Source organism: Euprymna scolopes, chromosome 21, assembly GCF_053919585.1.
Source record: "Euprymna scolopes isolate OS-2025 chromosome 21, ASM5391958v1, whole genome shotgun sequence".
Classification (NCBI taxonomy): Eukaryota; Metazoa; Mollusca; class Cephalopoda; order Sepiida; family Sepiolidae; genus Euprymna; species Euprymna scolopes.
In genome coordinates, this window is record NC_136502.1 from 18,678,260 (window position 1) to 18,698,090 (window position 19,831).

The 19,831-nt window shown below is 28.8% G+C and overlaps 1 protein-coding gene across 1 annotated transcript in view; it reads left to right on the plus strand.

The window, feature by feature from the left end:
* Positions 1-19,376, plus strand: part of LOC145243067 (protocadherin-16-like) — a 66,409-nt gene extending 47,033 nt beyond the window's left edge. Inside the window, exons 15-20 of the mRNA XM_080106171.1 lie at positions 1,468-3,904; positions 7,492-7,633; positions 7,748-7,985; positions 13,416-15,855; positions 18,753-18,894; positions 19,002-19,376. Of these exons, the coding sequence (XP_079962297.1) occupies positions 1,468-3,904; positions 7,492-7,633; positions 7,748-7,985; positions 13,416-15,855; positions 18,753-18,894; positions 19,002-19,252 (5,650 nt within the window). The 3' untranslated portion in view covers positions 19,253-19,376. The remainder of the gene's footprint in view (positions 1-1,467; positions 3,905-7,491; positions 7,634-7,747; positions 7,986-13,415; positions 15,856-18,752; positions 18,895-19,001) is intronic.
* Positions 19,377-19,831: the final 455 nt, after the last annotated feature.

The following is a 19,831-nucleotide window of genomic DNA, read 5'->3' on the forward strand; positions in this document are numbered from 1 at the left end:
AATATGCAGTTTCTCTCTTAAATGGACCCCAAAGTGGTTGGTATGCTGTAAAAAAAAGACAAAGAAAATTGCCAATTCAAAAAATGATATCAATTAGCTCAATTAATATTTCATAACACAGAGAATGAGGATAAAATCTGTCAACTACATTTTCTTTGTGTTTTGCTAAAAGTGAATGTTGTGCTTAAGCTAGTAAAATTATAGTAGAGAGGTGTGTGATTTCTGTAAGGAATATACTAACATATACTATGGAATCAATTAAGTTTAAATCTTATTGAACTGATTGCATTTACTTATTAGTCCTCGAGCGAAAGAGCAGGACACAAAATGTTTTAAATAATAATAATAAAATAACAATAACAAAGACTTTTGCTGGTGAGGACTACTATTGACTGTAACCAGTTATACAATCCTTTTGAAATTTTCACCTTTATTTTTCTCATTATGTACTGAATATTTGTTAATGAAACCTATATGAAATATGTTCCTTATTAAATTTTAAAGTTTTTCTATTCTGAAAGAAGTTTAAAAAAATTTAATCTAAAAAAGTTGTTTTAAAGTTTTTGTTAAAAAAAATTCAGATTTTCTCATTATTCAGATCTGTATTACAAAGAGGGAGTTACAAAAAATGAGTTGTGGTGTGAGGAGAAATACAAATTGAAGCAGAGAGAATATTCAGACCTGTAATAATACAAAGAAGGAGTTGCAAAAATGAGTTGTGGTGTGAAGAGAAATACAAACTGAAATAGAGAGAAGGAGAGTTTTAAAGTATAATCTTAAAAAGATAAGATACAAGTTAGAAAAGCATTTCATCCAAGGTATGAAAATTGTTAAACAAAATGTTTTTCCTATAGGCTTTAAAAATAAAGGTACAAGATTCAATTTGAAATTTATTTATCCTCAAAGTGCACTTTTATAAATTTTACAAAGTAAGGTATAAAAATTTAATTTAAATTGAATCCAAAAATTACCCTGGATTTATTTTATGTAATGTACATTTTGTTGCAATTTAAAAACATTATTTTTCATCTAGCAATTAATGATATAGATATAAAAATTTCAATGATTTTTTTTTTTTAAAGTGCAACAGAATGTACGTTACATAAAATAAACCCAAGATATTTCATAAAATATAATAATCAATGGTGGATTGGCTCTATAATAAAAAATATGAAGTTTGCATAAATGAAAATACCATATTATAGTATATGTTACCACCGGGGAGTGCCGGGTGGCCTGCTAGTAAATGTATAAATTAAAAATTCTTTCCATATGTGAGAACATATCCAATCAATTATATACAGTTACTCTTATTTGTTAAAAAGATAGTAAAAATATTTTCTTCAGAATATTAAGAAATAAAATTCAATTGACATGTTCTCATATTCTTAAATAATGTATAATTTTTATGTAATCATAATTTTTCTAAAAAAAAATTAATCAATTTATTTTATTCTTTTTTTATAGTCCTAAAGTAAAAATGCTGTTACCAGTGTATAGTCTACTCACTGTCATCCCGGTTTGTTTATGTGCGGACCTCATCTATAAAGTTGAAGAAGAAAAAAGTCCTGGGACATACATTGGAAATATTGCCAGAGATTCACACATAATGGATACCATTCCTCCTCAAGATCAAAGACTCATTACTTTCACACAACACCAAAAAGGAAAATTTAAATTATTCCGTGTTGCAAAAAACACAGGAAAACTATTCACAGCACAAATATTAGATGCCGAGTCCATTTGTACATATAACAAAGAATGTTTCAAAATGATTGATGTTGCTGTGAAAAAGGCTAAATCTTTTATAAAACTTTTAGAAATCAAAGTGATTATAATAGATGTTAATGATCACAAACCTATATTTCCAAATAAAAATATTAATATTGAATTTGATGAAGGTGATCGAAATGGGATGAGAAAATCTATCCCCAATGCTATTGATAAAGATATCAGTGGTACTAATTCTCAAATTACTTATGAACTTAGCAAAGATGATGATAAACATCCGTTTACATTGTCTGTGACAAAAACAGTAACTGGAACATCAGACTTAAGTATTGTGTTAGAAGATAGGTTAGATAGAGAAAAGAAAGATTCATATCTAATAAAAGTAATTGCAAAAGATGGGGGAGTGATTCCCAAACAAAGTATTTTAGATGTTCATATTTCAGTGATAGATGTCAATGATAATTCTCCTGTTTTTTCTCAAAAAGTTTATAATGTTACAATTAAAAGTGAACATGATCAAAATATTCCTGTAGCTTATTTATCGGCTACTGATTTAGATGCGGGAAAGAATGGACACATTTTATACAAGTTTAACACAAAAACATCAGATATTGCCAAGACTTATTTTAAAGTAAATAAAAAAAATGGTGAGATATTTTTGCAAAAAATAACACCACCAAGAGGGAAGTTATTTTATGGTTTGTATGTAGAAGCAATTGATGAAGGTATTCCACCATTGAGTTCAATTGTTTTGGTCCAAGTGAATGTGATCAACCAACAAAATAATGCTCCTAAAATAGATGTGAACTTTTTCTCATCTTCATCTACTGAAAACTCTACATCCGTTTCTGAAGATATTGAGGTGGGCAGTTTTATTGCATATGTGAAAGTAACTGACCATGATGCTGGTCAGAATGGAGACGTTATATGTGATCTCCATCATGATAAGTTTAAACTGAAAAGTCAAGGATTGAACAAATACCAAGTGATTCTGAAAGACCCATTGGATAGAGAGACAGAGGAAAATCATGACATCACAATCAGCTGTGAAGATATGGGATTCCCACCGCGCCATAGTGAGAGTAAGTTTTCAATTAAAGTGATGGATGTGAATGATGTGAAGCCGAAATTTAGTAAAGCAAGATACAAATTCCGTATCAATGAGAACCAGAAGGCTGACATTGATGTCGGCTCAATCAATGCATCTGATCCGGACTTGGGAGCTGGAGGGGAACTGATGTTTTCTCTGCAAAGAAATAAGCATAAAAGTGAAGAGGTGCTGCTGCTGCTGCCTTTTGTGATCACAAAAGATGGTTTTATTTCAACAAGTGAATCATTGGACCATGAATTACAAGATGTTTATAAGTTTGAGGTTTTGGTGAAAGACAATGGAATGCCATCACTGAATAATACAGTGGATGTGATTGTTGAGGTTGAAGATGAAAATGATAACAGTCCATATTTTACATTTCCCAGTGTTAATCCACACAATGTGGAAGTTGTGTATTTTGCTGATGAAAGCAAGAACGTGACAGTTGTGAGGGCACATGACAGTGACAGTCAAGAGAATGCATTTCTGAAATATGAAATAAGTGCAGGCAATGAGAAACAGTTGTTCACGATTGACCATTACAGTGGTTTGTTGTCTTCTACGGGTGCCCTTACCAAACAAGATGCCGGCTCATATGAACTGGAGTTTGTAGTGAAGGATAGTGGTATGCCAGTTTTATCAGCCACAACTACAATCTTTTTGAGTCTGCTATTGAAAAACAAGAGCTCTTCTTCTTCTTTGGAAAGAGTAAATGGTGTGCTGCAAAATGGTGAGTCTGAAGAGAAGGTGCATCTTAATATGGTGATTATTATTACGTTATTGGCTGTGATGGTGACTATCATTGTTACAGCTTCAATCTCGATCTGCGTGCTTCGCTGTTGTAATGCTGCAAATGTAGATGGAGATGATGTTTCTAATAGATATGTGAGTGAACAAAGACATTTGATGTCATCTTCTTATCGAGGGAGCTCTTGGCCAGATGTTCCTACTACAATGATAAATGATCCCAACTTTGGTAGGAGTGCTGAGGAGATGGCAGCTAACAGAAGGGAGTCATATCCCAGATTCATCAACCAATCACCCATAATCAGACCGAACAATTCTGTTGACATCAATTGTCAAGTAAGTTGATGATCTATTTTTTTTATTAAATTTCATATTTTTTAATCAATTCTTTTGAAGTGATAAATTTTCTTGTCATTTGAACCAGACATATCTGTCGATATTATATTAAGCAGGTGTTCTAAATACGTTATAAACAATTAACTTTTCTATTAACAATTATAATATTTAGCAGTTTGTTTGTCATATGCAGTTGATCAATTATTGTCTTTATTTTTTCCCCCATATTTTAAAACTATATCAATACTTCCATATTAATTTTTCTGTAGTATTGTTAAAAATTGCAATTTTTCATCTTGTTTATTTATTTTTTTAATTTTTGGGTTCAGTGTTATAATTATTGAAATTGTTTTTCTTTGCTTATTGATCTCGTGAATATTTTTTACTACATTTCAGTTTATATAACCTCTAATATTCAAATATATTGATCATTTACAATGTTAGTTTTTTTGTATTTGAATAGGATTGTTGATTATTTGTTTATTTAAATCCAATGAACTGATGATTTCATTTTTAAATTAATGAACACATGTATAATTTAACATAAACAAGTGGAATGTGTCATATCAGGTGTTAAAATGTTGCATTCTAATTGATGTTGGATGAATAAAAAATATATCTGCCTAAATTTTTCAAAATTCGCCTCATCTATTTAGATGTAATTAATTAGTATAGTTTAATATCAATCCTTATAGGGGCGCTAATGGAGTTTGAGACCCTTATGTAAGGGCGATGACTAGCATCAAGTGAGCAAAAATAAGCATTTTTTGCAAGAGATAATTTGAGATGCTGAAATAATTGATCAAACAATGAAAGAAAGATCTCGTCTCCACAAGAGCATTGTCTAGGAAATGGCCACAGTCGTTTTCAGGAAGGTAATATGCTAAGCAAAACATTGCATCTTTTCAAAACTGAAAAATAAATTGACGATCATAAGCATAAATATTATTATAATTTCTAGTGGTGTGAACATATTGTTGCAATATTTATTATTTGTTAAAACAATAACATCCTAAATTTGACATGTTGTTCAACCTTAAAAATTTTAACATATGATTCATTATGTTAATTATGAATAATCATCAATGAAGAAGTAGCTTTCTAATTAGCCAATGATAAATGCTTACCTACTTAAAAATAAACAATTTTTTAATGAAATTTTAACTTTGTCCAAATTTAATAATTTGTAATGAAAAATTGATATTATGATAAAACTATTACAAGAATATCTAATTAAAATGAAAAACGATAGAATTAAATACATTTAAAAATAAGGTTTTGATTTTTTTTCGGAATATCAACACATTCAGTCATATTTCATTTCCCAATTATTAACCAATTTAATAATAATAATAATAATAAATCATCAACTACTTCAGCAATTATTATGATTAAAAATGTAGACCTACCCCACCTCTAAATAAGATTTTTTTTTGTGTAAACTGCTTAATATTAAAATAAAAACAAGAAAAAGAAGTATTGCTGAAGCAGTTTATGAACAATAATATTGTATTTATATATTATTATTACTTGGGTTCTCATGTATCTGTTGTCTCACTGATTCTACTTTCACTTTTTCTTACTCACATGCCCCTATTCCGAATTCATAGCAGTGGGCCGACATCAGTGGACTTTTTTTTTTTTTTTTACCAAAACGGTTATTAACAATGTTTTTTGTTTTAGTTTAACATATTTCATACTGATATGAATTATTGCACAGAATAAAATAATAAAATTAAAACAAAAATCATTTTTCTTATTTCGAATTTTTTACTGGATTACTAAATTTCACTTATTTTACCAAATTACTTAAAACAATTTAGTAAAGAAAAATATTATAAAAATTTAATTCAACTTAAAAATTCTATGAAAAATAGCTTTTTAAATAAAAAAAAAATTCCATTCGAAATAAGAAAAATGGTTTTTGTTTTAATTCAATTGCTTTTAGTGTGCAATAATTTTTATCAGTTGATTGCTAAATTTAAAAAGGTATTTTTTGCACAGTATCTTCAAGTTAAATTCAATTTTTATGATAATTTGTTTAGCAAATTACCTAACAATCTAATAGAATAACTTTTTAAATTTAGTAATCAAGTAAAAATGATTTTTGTTTTAATTTAATTATTTTTACTGTGCAGTAAATGTATATCAGTTTTAAATAGATAAATAATAAACAAACAAAAAAACATTGTTAATGACCGTTTTGGTACAAAAAAAAGTTTGTTTTATTTAAGTCCACTGATGTCGGCCCACAGCTACGAATTCAGAATAGGGATCTGTGAGAGAGAAAAAGGGAAAGTAGAATCAGGGAGACAACAACCACATGAGAACGATTACTTGAAATTGTTTTATTGTTTGATAGATTATTTTAGTGTCTCAAATCATCTATTGTAAAACGTGTCTATTTTTGCTTAGTTGATGCTAGTCATCTGCCTTAAGTAATCGTCTTGAACTCTGTTAGCGCCCATATAGGACTTTATCAATGACTCATTCAAATGTCTAGACTGCTTGCTTATCCCAGATGACATTCTCTAGAATTCATAATGACAAAATAATGTTTTAAATGTTCTTTTGGATATATTCAATATTGTCATTAGCTCCAAAAATCTGGTATGCTTTGATGAAGGCGATTTTCCAGATGGGAGTTGTCTGTAGTCTGGATAGACGAACAATCAATCAGAGTTGAAGGATTCTGCTTTTTGTCTGATTTGTGAATTCAATAAAATGGTGGGAATATATGAGCTGTCTGACAGATTTGTTTTATGTTCTTCAGTTGTGTGTTGTGCACTAACTCTCTGGATGCCTGTAGTGAATATATTATCTATTGTATCATGTAGTGTTTCTAGAAACATCTTTTCTAATATGTTATCATTAGGGCTATGGCGACAGAATATTCTTTTCATTGTTTTGACTCTCGAGTATATATCCGACACAGACACAGTTAATCAACTGAGAACTACATCACTGTATATAAAAGCATGTAAAATATCAATGGATACACATTCAACAGTCAAAACAATGAAAAGAATATGCTGTTTTCCTAGTCTTAGTTAGTATATAATCTGACACAGTTAGACACAGTTAATCAACCGAGAACCACATCCCTCTATGTTGTCCTAGCCCTAATTATTATACACACACTATGATTATCAGCAGTTTTTCTATTTACAGTCAGCATAAACTAGATTCAGATATGCTTTGCTAGCTCAAATGATTTTTTCATTAAGTGTAAAAATTAAGATAATGTTGTGTTTCTGATATCTATCTAGTTGAATAACTTTGAAAGTAGGTGTTTATCATACAATGCACTTCTTAAGGGTTGTATTAGACTTATATTTAGGGAAAATTTCTAGGATGTCTACTACGTCTTAAACAATGTTTGGTGGTAACTCTTCATTATCACTTTCAAACTAGGTTCTCATGAAAGTGAAAATAGTTTCCTTTGAATTGTAGGAACTAGTTTTTGGAATCAATAAGTTTATACCTATTATTCGTAGGTGTTTGTTACTTATATTGGAGGTTCTTACTAAATGTTGAAATCGTGTTATAAAGATTATATTTATTTTTTTTAATGCATTCTGATGCAGATGACACCAAACTTGCAAAACGGTGATAAGAACACATTGGTAACCCCTTATTGTCCAACATGGACATCTACATTGTCTTCTCATGCTGACAGTGGACGTGGTTGGAGTGAAATAGGCACTGGACATACAGAAGAGATGACAGGTAAATAAACACTTGATAATTATAAAAAAAAAGTCTAACTTTTTTGTTTAAAATGTATTATCTACATATGAATAGCATGTGATTATATTATTGAGAGTTGTTTGTTGTTTTCAGATCATCTGATTCCACAATTCTTCAAGCCACATGTTGGGCAGGTGAATATGACAGATAAGAGGAACATAGAAGGAAACTTTAACTACCCAAATGAATCAACAATTTCAGCCAGATGTTTTTCAAAAGCAACAAATAATGCCAACAATTTGTTGAGAGAGGAAACAGAACAAAGATCACATCATTTATCAGACAGCATTCAAATTACTCACAATGCCAGACCACTGCCTCCCGTACCACACAAAATACATTAATTACACAGATTATATATAAAGTATAATCTTTAAAAATTTATTTGCAATAATTTTCTTAGAAGTGTCATTATAAAAATGATATTAAAACTACTCAACTTATAAAAACTACTATCAGTTTGAAATATTTAAAAATATTTTTGAAAAACACGCAGTTCTATTATTTTGCCATGATTTCTCTTAAAACAGGAATAATACATTTAAAATGAATATTTTAATTCCATTTAATAGTTAAAAAATAAATCAGTATAAATTTATTTAATATTAAATTTATAACCATATAAGCTATTAATATTTTTGCATATCTGACTCATCTATTGTATTGGAATTAAATAAATATTGAAGTTTTCAATGTATATTTTAAAGATTTGTTTATTTGACTATGACAATAAAAATTAAGGCGATTAAAAAAAATAATTAAAACTATTCATTACTAATAATCACTAAGTTTAGTAAGTAGGTAGTTAGTTAAGATTGTACACAGCAATTTTTAGTGGATTAATAAAAATACTTTTTAAATAATGAACAAAATTGAATGAAATATTAAATTAGGTTATAATAATCGATATAAATATTTTTTGCAGTTTAATTAGCATTATAATAATCATATTTTAAAATATTTAAATTTGAAAAAGTACACATGGTAGATATTTTATCATGAACTCTTTGTTTTGAAGAGAAAACATGGGATTGGGTTATGGAAGGAATGAAAAAAGAAGTTAATAAAGGATGAATAGGGTCATTTATAATTTGCATTATGGGTAAAATGTGTCAAATATGTTTTTATTTTGTCAAATATATGGTTACAATTTTTATTTGATATAATAACAAAAAATTTCATAATAAAATAAAAAAAAAATTACATTTCATTGTTTTTTGTAAATTTTCTCGTTCATGAGAGGCACAGCCATTACTCACACATCATAGTTATTAGGACAATCAACTAAACACACATAGACACAATTATAGACACACTGGAGCAGTCTTTGTTCTGTTACAAAAACAGTAAGAAAGGGAATTTAAATCGGCTGTGGTTTACCTTTTCTTAGAAAATTACAAAATGAGGTAAGTTAATCAATTTTATTTAAACATTTTTAGGAATTGTTAATTAAGAAAAACTTATTTGTGGACAAATATGAAAGAAATGGCGATTCCTTTTACAATATAAAGAAGAAAAATATTCAAAATTATCTTTAGTGATAAAACTTATATTACATAAAGTATATAAACTCCACAATGCAGAATGAGTATTTAAAAATACTTTAAAAATATTTTTATTTAGCTTTTTTGTATGGAACTAACAATTAAAGTATGTAGTTTTGTATTAGATCGTTTTAGCAGCCATTATTAACTAAGATAAAGGCAAAAAGTGTTTATATAAGGATATGTTTCAGACTTCATTTCTGTATTTCAGTCTAATTGCATAGATATCAATAATTTTCTGATTACTTAAATACAAACTTGAAATGTACATTCGTTGTTCTTTGTTACTTGGTGCAATAAATTTTGACATTGAATTTTAATTAGAATACTGAAAAATGTACAAATTCATTTATTCATTGTTTTGAATATTTTAATTATTCATAACATTTACCTTTAATACAGTTTATTTTAGACTACTTTCTCTCTCTCTCTCCCTCATATATATATATATATATATATATATATATATATATATATATATACACACACACACACACACACACATAGATATAGATATATACTAGTGCGAATTGTGTCTTGGCGTTGTCCAGGAAAATTGAGAAAAACTCCAAATTCATGTTATAACCCCGAACTGCATATTACTATTTTTATGCAAGAAGTTTTAATTTTCTGTTAATATTAAGATTTCAGTTATAAATAAAACAAAGTAAAATCTTTTCAATGCTGTTTATAGATATACAGCACAAATGCAGATCCCAAAATATTACAGTAAAGTCCCAGCGAAAATATAAAAATTAAAACTAATTTCTGAATTAAATTCATGTTTATATTCTAATATTAAAGTTCCAAATTGAATACAAATAGGTAATTTGCAAAGCTATATATATATATATATATATATATATATATATATATATATATATATATATATATATATATATATATATATATATCAACAGAAATTGATATACTATGATCTGTTCCAGTTTACCATCAATTTTATATTAAATTTTGCTCAAAAGTAAGCATGAAAAATTATTTTGACAACCTCCTCCTCCACGGAATTTACGGCTTTTTCATTCACTTAAATATATTTCTACTTATGTTTTATGATGAATAAATGATATCTTGAAGGTTTTTTTGCTTTTCTAACATAGCAAAATTAATTTTTAAAGAGCAAAAATAACATAACTTCGTGAAGTACATTGCTCCACTGAAACCTGTCTAGGAAATAATAAGGGAAATAACTTTGTAGAGATTAATTTGTATTGATATTTCTTATTTACGTGAAAAAAAAAATAAAAGCAAATTTAGAATGTATATGTTTAATATTAAACGTTTACAATATTGTGTATGTAAATAAGCAAATTAAATTTTATAATATTTTATATTGTTAACAGATATACCTGGATTAATTTCGATTCTCTAAATAAATGTTAGTTGAATTATTCGCTTTATATTATTAAAATATATTACACTCTTTTGAAATGTCAAAGAAAATTGAATTTTAGAAAACTAAAAATGTGAATATATATATTTTTTTCAAATTGCCAAAATAACAGTTAAAAGTAAATAAAATATTAAAAATAATCAAAATTTAAATCTCATGATAAGAGCATATAAAAATAATCCATAGCATTTTGCTATTATATTATCACAGTTATCATAATTTTTATATTATTAAAATATATTAAGTGATATTTTTATCTACTTTCGTTGAATTCTAAAATTAAAATATGAACAGCAATCTTTTGAATTGTGAAGGAAAAATGTTAAAAACAGGAAATCTACATAAAGATCTTCCTTTTAACTTTTTAACAAAAGTAATTGATTTTTTGCTAACTATAACAGTAATCTCTCAATCTCAAATGTTGTTAATGTTCTTTTCTTCACAAGTAGGACGTAAGACAACTTTTCATTAAAAAATTCAGTAAGTCAGCCAGTAGAACTTTCTAAAGCTGATAACTTCAGAAAGAAGAACATACAAAGAACATACAACAAATAGGTGCCCTACTGATCCCTTCCAACCCCACAAATGGAGGAGCAACTTTTTTTTTTTTTATGCAGTGCAGCAAAAGAAAATTTCAAATTTTTATATTAAGGGTGCATCATAGATATATTGTAGGTAGGATCTGTGAATTTTCTTCTGTTCAAATTACCATCATACATCAATACACGCAAAGTGGAGTCACATAAACGAGATAAGTACCTACATGGATACTAGTTTCACCTGCTTAACTATCATGGTATTTGTGAAAATACTACTACTAATAATAATAGGTAACATTGACCTGAAATGACAAAATTCTGGGGATCTGCTTATAGCATTGTGCAATCTGTGTTTGCATCAGATCGTTCAAGGTTGGGCTGAAATTTTTTGAGTTAATCTACTTTCCAAGGCAACGCCAGCACACGGGTCAGCTAATTTTATACAAACCACCAAAGTTTATAGTTTTGTTTTATGTTTAAAATAACATTTTATCTTGATTTATAAGAGTTATTATTTATTTAATTTAAAAAATTTTAAGGAAAAGCAACATTCAAAAGTAATGTTCCATTTCCTTTATCGTAGCATGAACTGATGTGTAAAATGTAATCCTAATAGTGATTAAAATATTTATTATAAAAAAATAAATATATAACAGTTATTATTTTAAGCAACTCTTAAAAGTAGACTAATTTAAAATATACAATGGGTAAAGAATGTTTTTGACATTGTTTAATTTTTATAGATTAATGGTTTCGTGTGGTAAACACATTCTACATCTCGATTTTTTGCCATACATTCTCTGGTTGAATCCAATTTTAGCATTACAAATTCCAGAGAAATTTTTGAGGATCGGCACTATTGTTAAACAAGTTATTTTGCGCTAAATAGTATTTTTTTATTAAAAAAAATAACCATTGTAAGCATAGAACAAAATATCGAAGCCGGTGATTTTGTTAACTTTATCGCCATCATCTAAATTGAAAATAAAAATGTCCGCTTCTTGCCTTCTTCATAAAATCATCTTTTAATCTGATTGGTCAAATTTTTCTTCGAGAGTCACCTGCCCTTTCTATTTTTTTCTTGGGAGGGGGGGGTTCACTTTATTTAAAATAAAATAAAACAAACGAGAAAATTATTAAACAAGATTTAGTTTTTTTCCTTCAATGTGCATTAATATTACGCTTTTCTCAAAACTTATTTTACCGAATCTGTACAAATGTAAAATAATGTTTAATGATGTTTGTTTGTTTTTTATTTTGTTCAAATCTTGTTTAATAATTTTTTTCGTTTGTTTTATTTTATTTTAAATAAAAGGAAAATTCCACAACCATCCCCACCCCAATTGAAGGGAAAAAAACAAATCCTGTTTAATAATTTTTTCGTTTAAGTGAAAATCCGCCCCCCCCCAAAAAAAAAAAGAAAGGGCAGGTGACTCTCGAAGAAAAAAATTGACCAATCAGATTAAAAGATGATTTTATTAAGAAGACAAGAAGCGGACATTTTTATTTTCAATTTAGATGATGGCGATAAAGTAAACAAAATCACCGGCTTCGATATTTTGTTCTATGCTTACAATGGTTATTTTTTAATCAAAAAATACTATTTAGCCCAAAATAATTCGTTTAGCAATAGTGTTGATCCTCAAAAAATTCTCTGTAATTTGTAACGCTAAAATTGGATTCAACCCATTCTCTTAGGACTATTCCAAGTTGTCTGAAGCACCCTTATTTGTAAAAGTGCGCCAACACATTATCCAATTATTTTTGTTTGTGTCCAGAGTGACCCTTTTGAGGAGCTAAGTTTTATCAAATTAAAACCCAATCTTGTACTTAACTTTATTTTTGCTAATTGATCTGCTTTAATTCATATTATAAATGCACACCAAACATAAATGCATACTAAACATTATTTTTTGAAAACATGGAAAGCACATGAGAAAAAAAAGAAGAATTTAAATAATTCTCTGCATATATTAACCTAAAAAGAGATTCTTAGCATACAAAACACAAAAAAATAATTAAATTATTCAGATTGTACAAAATTATTATAAACCTTTGATATTAATTATGAGGAATATTTTTCATTTCTTTTTATGTGGCTACAGAATATGCTATTAAAAACAGTTTTACTTTTGGACAGGTTTTCATTCACATATAGAAGAAAAATTAAAAAGATTTATTTTTCATTGTTAAAGCATTTATAAAATTTAATAATAAAATGAATTCTTCAAGCTTCTCTGATTTTAAAATCTTAATTTTCTTTTCAGATTATACCTGAATGTGCCACCAAATCTATATATTCTACTAATTGTCTTCCCTGCCTGTTTGTGTGCTGACCTCATCTACCATGTGGAAGAAGAACAAAGTCCTGGTACATACATCGGCAGTATTGCCACAGACTCTCATATCATGGATAGTATTTCACAAGATCATAAACACATCACATTTACACAACTTAAAAAAGGAAACTCCCAATTATTCCGAGTTGCAAAGAATTCAGGAAAAATATACACAGCACAAATATTGGATGCAGAATCTTTGTGTACTTCCTATTCAGAATGTTTCAAAATGATTGATGTTGCTGTGAGAAAGAGAAAATCTTTCATAAAACTTTTAGAGATCAAAGTTATAATAAAAGACATTAATGATCATCAGCCAGAATTTCCAGAAAAAGAAACTTTAATAAAATTCTATGAAGATGTTGCTACTGGTATGAAAAAATCACTGCCAAGTGCAAGAGACAAAGACTTGAGTACAATTTATTCACAAATAAATTATGAGCTAATTAAAACTGATGCAAACGATCCTTTTTCTTTATCTGTGACTAAAAACTTTGCTGGCAAATCAGATTTAAGTATCATATTGGATGAAAGATTGGATAGAGAATCCAAAGATTCCTATGTGCTTCAAGTCATTGCAAAAGATGGTGGATCTCCACCGAAACAAAGTATTTTAGATGTTAATATTTCAGTAAGTGATATCAATGATAATGCACCTTTCTTTTCACATAATATTTACAATGTTTCTGTTGCACAAGATCATGATGAAACAATTCCTATAATTACATTATCAGCAACAGATTTAGATTTAGGTCAAAATAGTAACATTACATATAGTTTTGATTCGAAGACAACAGCATTAGCAAACAAGTTTTTCAAGATTAATAAACTAACTGGAGAAATATTTATAATAAACAAAATACCACCAGGACAAAAGTTAGCATATAAATTGTATATTAAAGCTAAAGATGGAGGTATTCCTCCTTTAAATACCTTGGCTATGGTCAAAGTAACTGTGATCAACCAACAAAATAATGCTCCTAAAATAGATGTGAACTTTTTTTCATCTTCATCTACAGAAAATTTAACAACCATTTCTGAAGATATTGAGGTGGGCAGTTTTATTGCATATGTGAAAGTAACTGACCATGATGCTGGTCAGAATGGAGAAGTTATATGTGATCTCCATCATGATAAGTTTAAGCTGAAAACTCAAGGATTGAACAAATACCAAGTGATTCTGAAAGACCCATTGGATAGAGAGACAGAGGAAAATCATGACATCACAATCAGCTGTGAAGATATGGGATTCCCACCGCGCCATAGTGAGAGTAAGTTTTCAATTAAAGTGATGGATGTGAATGATGTGAAGCCGAAATTTAGTAAAGCAAGATACAAATTCCGTATCAATGAGAACCAGAAGGCTGACATTGATGTCGGCTCAATCAATGCATCTGATCCGGACTTGGGAGCTGGAGGGGAACTGATGTTTTCTCTGCAAAGAAATAAGCATAAAAGTGAAGAGGTGCTGCTGCTGCTGCCTTTTGTGATCACAAAAGATGGTTTTATTTCAACAAGTGAATCATTGGACCATGAATTACAAGATGTTTATAAGTTTGAGGTTTTGGTGAAAGACAATGGAATGCCATCACTGAATAATACAGTGGATGTGATTGTTGAGGTTGAAGATGAAAATGATAACAGTCCATATTTTACATTTCCCAGTGTTAATCCACACAATGTGGAAGTTGTGTATTTTGCTGATGAAAGCAAGAACGTGACAGTTGTGAGGGCACATGACAGTGACAGTCAAGAGAATGCATTTCTGAAATATGAAATAAGTGCAGGCAATGAGAAACAGTTGTTCACGATTGACCATTACAGTGGTTTGTTGTCTTCTACGGGTGCCCTTACCAAACAAGATGCTGGCTCATATGAACTGGAGTTTGTAGTGAAGGATAGTGGTATGCCAGTTTTATCAGCCACAACTACAATCTTTTTGAGTCTGCTATTGAAAAACAAGAGCTCTTCTTCTTCTTCTTCTTTGGAAAGAGTAAATGGTGTGCTGCAAAATGGTGAGTCTGAAGAGAAGGTGCATCTTAATATGGTGATTATTATTACGTTATTGGCTGTGATGGTGACTATCATTGTTACAGCTTCAATCTCGATCTGCGTGCTTCGCTGTTGTAATGCTGCAAGTGTAGATGGAGATGATGTTTCTAATAGATATGTGAGTGAACAAAGACATTTGATGTCATCCTCTTATCGAGGGAGCTCTTGGCCAGATGTTCCTACTACAATGATAAATGATCCCAACTTTGGTAGGAGTGCTGAGGAGATGGCAGCCAACAGAAGGGAGTCATATCCAAGGTTCATCAACCAATCACCTGTGATCAGACCAAACAATTCTGTTGACATCAATTGTCAGGTAAGCACTGAAATATTTAATATCCGGCTTTTCAAATAATAAATATTATTTAAATATTGATCATTATTTTTTTGGATAAATATCATGTTTGTTTTTTCTTTCGAATTTCTATATTTCTTAGCATTTTTAGAAACCCAAGATATAAATAAACCAATTTCAACAAGAAAAAAATAGAAATTGATTCTGAATATTAATCTCAATTTTCTTTGTAGACTACTAGGTATTAAATTATTTTTCATAATTTTTGGAACATACATTTACCATTTGCATTATTTGTCTTACTATTCCTAACTTGGATGTAATTTCCACAATGCTGAAACTCCTTTGGGTGTGTCTTGTTTTACTTATAAATTTATTATAAATTAAACGTTCAATTTGAAATTCCATGTTTGTCATAAATTTTCTCAAATTGAACAAGATGCACGTGAATAAGATCAGAGATTATATTAGTTAAAATGTTGTGAAACAATAGTAGTCTGAATAATCTAAATAACAGATTTTATATTTTTGAACTTTACTTCAATTTAGCCATTGTTAAAATATCTATGATAAATTATTTGATTGTATATTTTTTAATTTAAATTTTGATAGATGTACCTCTATCAAATACTAATGAAATATTTTGAAGTTTTTGTATTCTTTACTTTTGCTTATTATAATGCATTTTTATGGAAAGGCATTTAGTTTTCTCAATAAATGGTAAGTTTTAACAATTTTATTTAACAATGTAAACGCTACAATTTAGTTGAGAAGAAAATACTTTTTGCTTAAACTGTTTTTTGTAAGTGATCTATAGTTTGGTTACTCAATTATCCTAATTAGGCAATTCTGAAAACAGAAATTAGACATCATCCTCTCATCAAGCATATTTTAAAGATTAAAATTTTCCATGATTGTTTAATACTTTCAAATACATAGTATTTAGGAAACTATTTAGTCCATATACATTTGACAGGATAGGAAATGCAAGTCAATACTCAATATTTACTTTAATGCTTTGCAATCCTCAAATAACAATGACCTTCTATAAAAATGTTTTTCTTTAAGATGATATGTTAGAACTATATTTGTAACACATCTTTGTAAGTTTGACAAGGGTATTTATTTAGTAGTTGTGTTCATATACATATAATTTATCAGGTAATATTCATAACCACTTAGAATGTATTTCAGACGAGTATTTTCCACACTTATATTTCATTTATTAGTTCTTATCATCTTTGGAAAATGTGAGGTTGACTGATGATATTAGCATACTTTTATTTTTAGTATTTTCGTTCTCTTCAGTTCAATCAAATTAATATATAATCATCAGATATTTATCAAAGACAAGCAGGGAAACTTGACGTTGTCTGGGATTGAACGACGATCAACAAATGTTCCACTCTTCCATACTTTTATTATCATTGAAATCGGCGAAATCGCCCATTGTTAAATCAAGTCGATTGTTAATCAAGCCTGTTCTAGTTAAGAACATCCCTTGCAGTGTACTAGGAGGAAGCTTCATCTACCCACTCACAGTGACTTAGTACACAATACATTGTAGTCTACATTGCACTGTAGAGAACCTACTGTTGATTTTATAACATTTTTATATAATGACTTTTGCATTTTAAACTTTAATTCAAGCCAAGTATCATGGTTCAATTGTGCTCTAAACAGAAACATTCATTTTGAACGCACCCCTGTCATTTGATTTCATGAAATTAATTTTAAATAATTACTTGAATTAAAGTTAAACATACAAAAGTCAAGTATGATGGTTCAGTTATGATATAAAAAAAAGACCTTTCATCTCGAATGCGCTCTTGTCTTATAAAAGAATCTACAGGTGATGTTATAGGCTGGGCCTTTCTGCTTGTTCGGTGATAAAACTTCACAAATGCACTTGTGATGTTAGGTTAAATAAAAGTATCAACTTTGGTTAAAATCAGACTTCCTCCTTTAATTGAAATTTTTTTTAATTATTTCTTTTCGATACTTATTAAATGCATTCTGATACAAAACCTATGTATGAACACTCCCAGACACATGAAGTACCTCCATGTGAAATTTCATAAAAATCGGCCCAGCCGTTTCCAAGTTCATAGGAAATGAACTCTCTCTCTCTCACACACACACACAAAGTTCCTTTTATATAATAGTAGAGATATCTTAACATTGTAGAGAAATGTTTGTTCATGATGATCTATGTAAAATGTTTTTGACTTCTGATGGGGGGTATGAGACGAATGGATTCGCCAATCATTTTTATAACTAACGGCTGTGCTAAACAACCAATCAAAACGTCGCAAAATTATTATAAAAATCGTTGAATTTTGCATTCAATCAGTTCGCCATTTGCTACGTCACGGACCGCATTTAATTCTTCACCGCCATCTTGGTTATTGATCTGAACTACGCCACCATCTTTGTTCAACACAATGTCTCAAAACTTAACAATCTATATATTTCCTCTGTTTCTTGAGCTTTCTGCAGCTATCAAAGCTATTTTATCAGGACCACATTCTAGAATTTTGTATCCTCTGCAGTATTTTTCTATTTTTATCAGTTTATAACAGATAATTGGATGAATTTCATTTGCACATTCAGGAGTAAACCTATTTGGTTAGTTGTGCATTATTTTGAATTCTTTTACAACTAATACCTGTAATAGTTTCAGTTTAAATTTGTTTGTTATGGAGATAAACACTTAAATAATTGATTAAACATTGTTTTATTCAGACTTGTGATGATGTAAACATGAAATTGATGTAATATTTGAAAATTGAATCAAAATACAATTTATTTTTAGGAAATTAACTTAATTTTATCACCAAGTTTAATCTTTTGACATGATATTACACCACTTTTATATACAATTTATTATTAAAAGATATATTCCTGTTATAATGCAGATGACACCTGTGCTTCAAAATGGTGATAAGAACACATTGGTGACTCCTTATTGTCCAACATGGACATCTACATTGTCTTCTCATGCTGACAGTGGACATGGTTGGAGTGAAGTAGGCACTGGACATACAGAAGAGATGACAGGTAAATAAACACTTGATAATTATAAAGAAAGTTTAACTTTTTAAAATATATTATATACATATGAATAGCATGTGATTATATTATTGAGATTTGTTTGTTGTTTTCAGATCATCTGATTCCACAATTCTTCAAGCCACATGTTGGGCAGGTGAATATGACAGATAAGAGGAACATAGAAGGAAACTTTAACTACCCAAATGAATCAACACTTTCAGCCAGATGTTTTTCAAAAGCAACAAATAATGCCAACAATTTGTTGAGAGAGGAAACAGAACAAAGATCACATAATTTATCAGACAGCATTCAAATTACTCACAATGCCAGACCACTACCCCCTGTACCACATAAAATACACTAACCTTTTCAACTATGATTATATGTAAACAAAACAGACCATTGCCACCCACGCCCCGCTTGTACACCATTGTGCACATGTACACATTTCACATTAAAAAAAACTATACATGTGTTCAAACAATGAATTGGAATAAATAAATTTCTATACAACTAACACTTACTAATCATCAAAAAATAATGCTAATGTTTAATATTTTAGTTCTGAATTACTTTTAGAAATTATTAAAACATAATGTAGTTAATAATTTTAAATATTTAAGAATAATTGAATAATTGAAGCTTTTTATAAATGCTGGTGTAAATCAAATTATTTGGTATTAAACAACTAATATACAAATTAAAAAAACTTCACATTTTCTTTTGGAATTGATAAGACGGTTCTATACATCTCTATTGATTATTAATCCGTCAACATTAAAAAAAATTGATATGTTTACTATACTAAGAAATCGTCTGCTAAAAATTTAACTTTTGTAAAAAGAAAAAAGAAATGTTTGAAAAATAATATTAACAATGAATATTCTAATAATAGATAATAATTTTTAAATATTAGATTTTAATTTAAAAATTAAAGAAAATA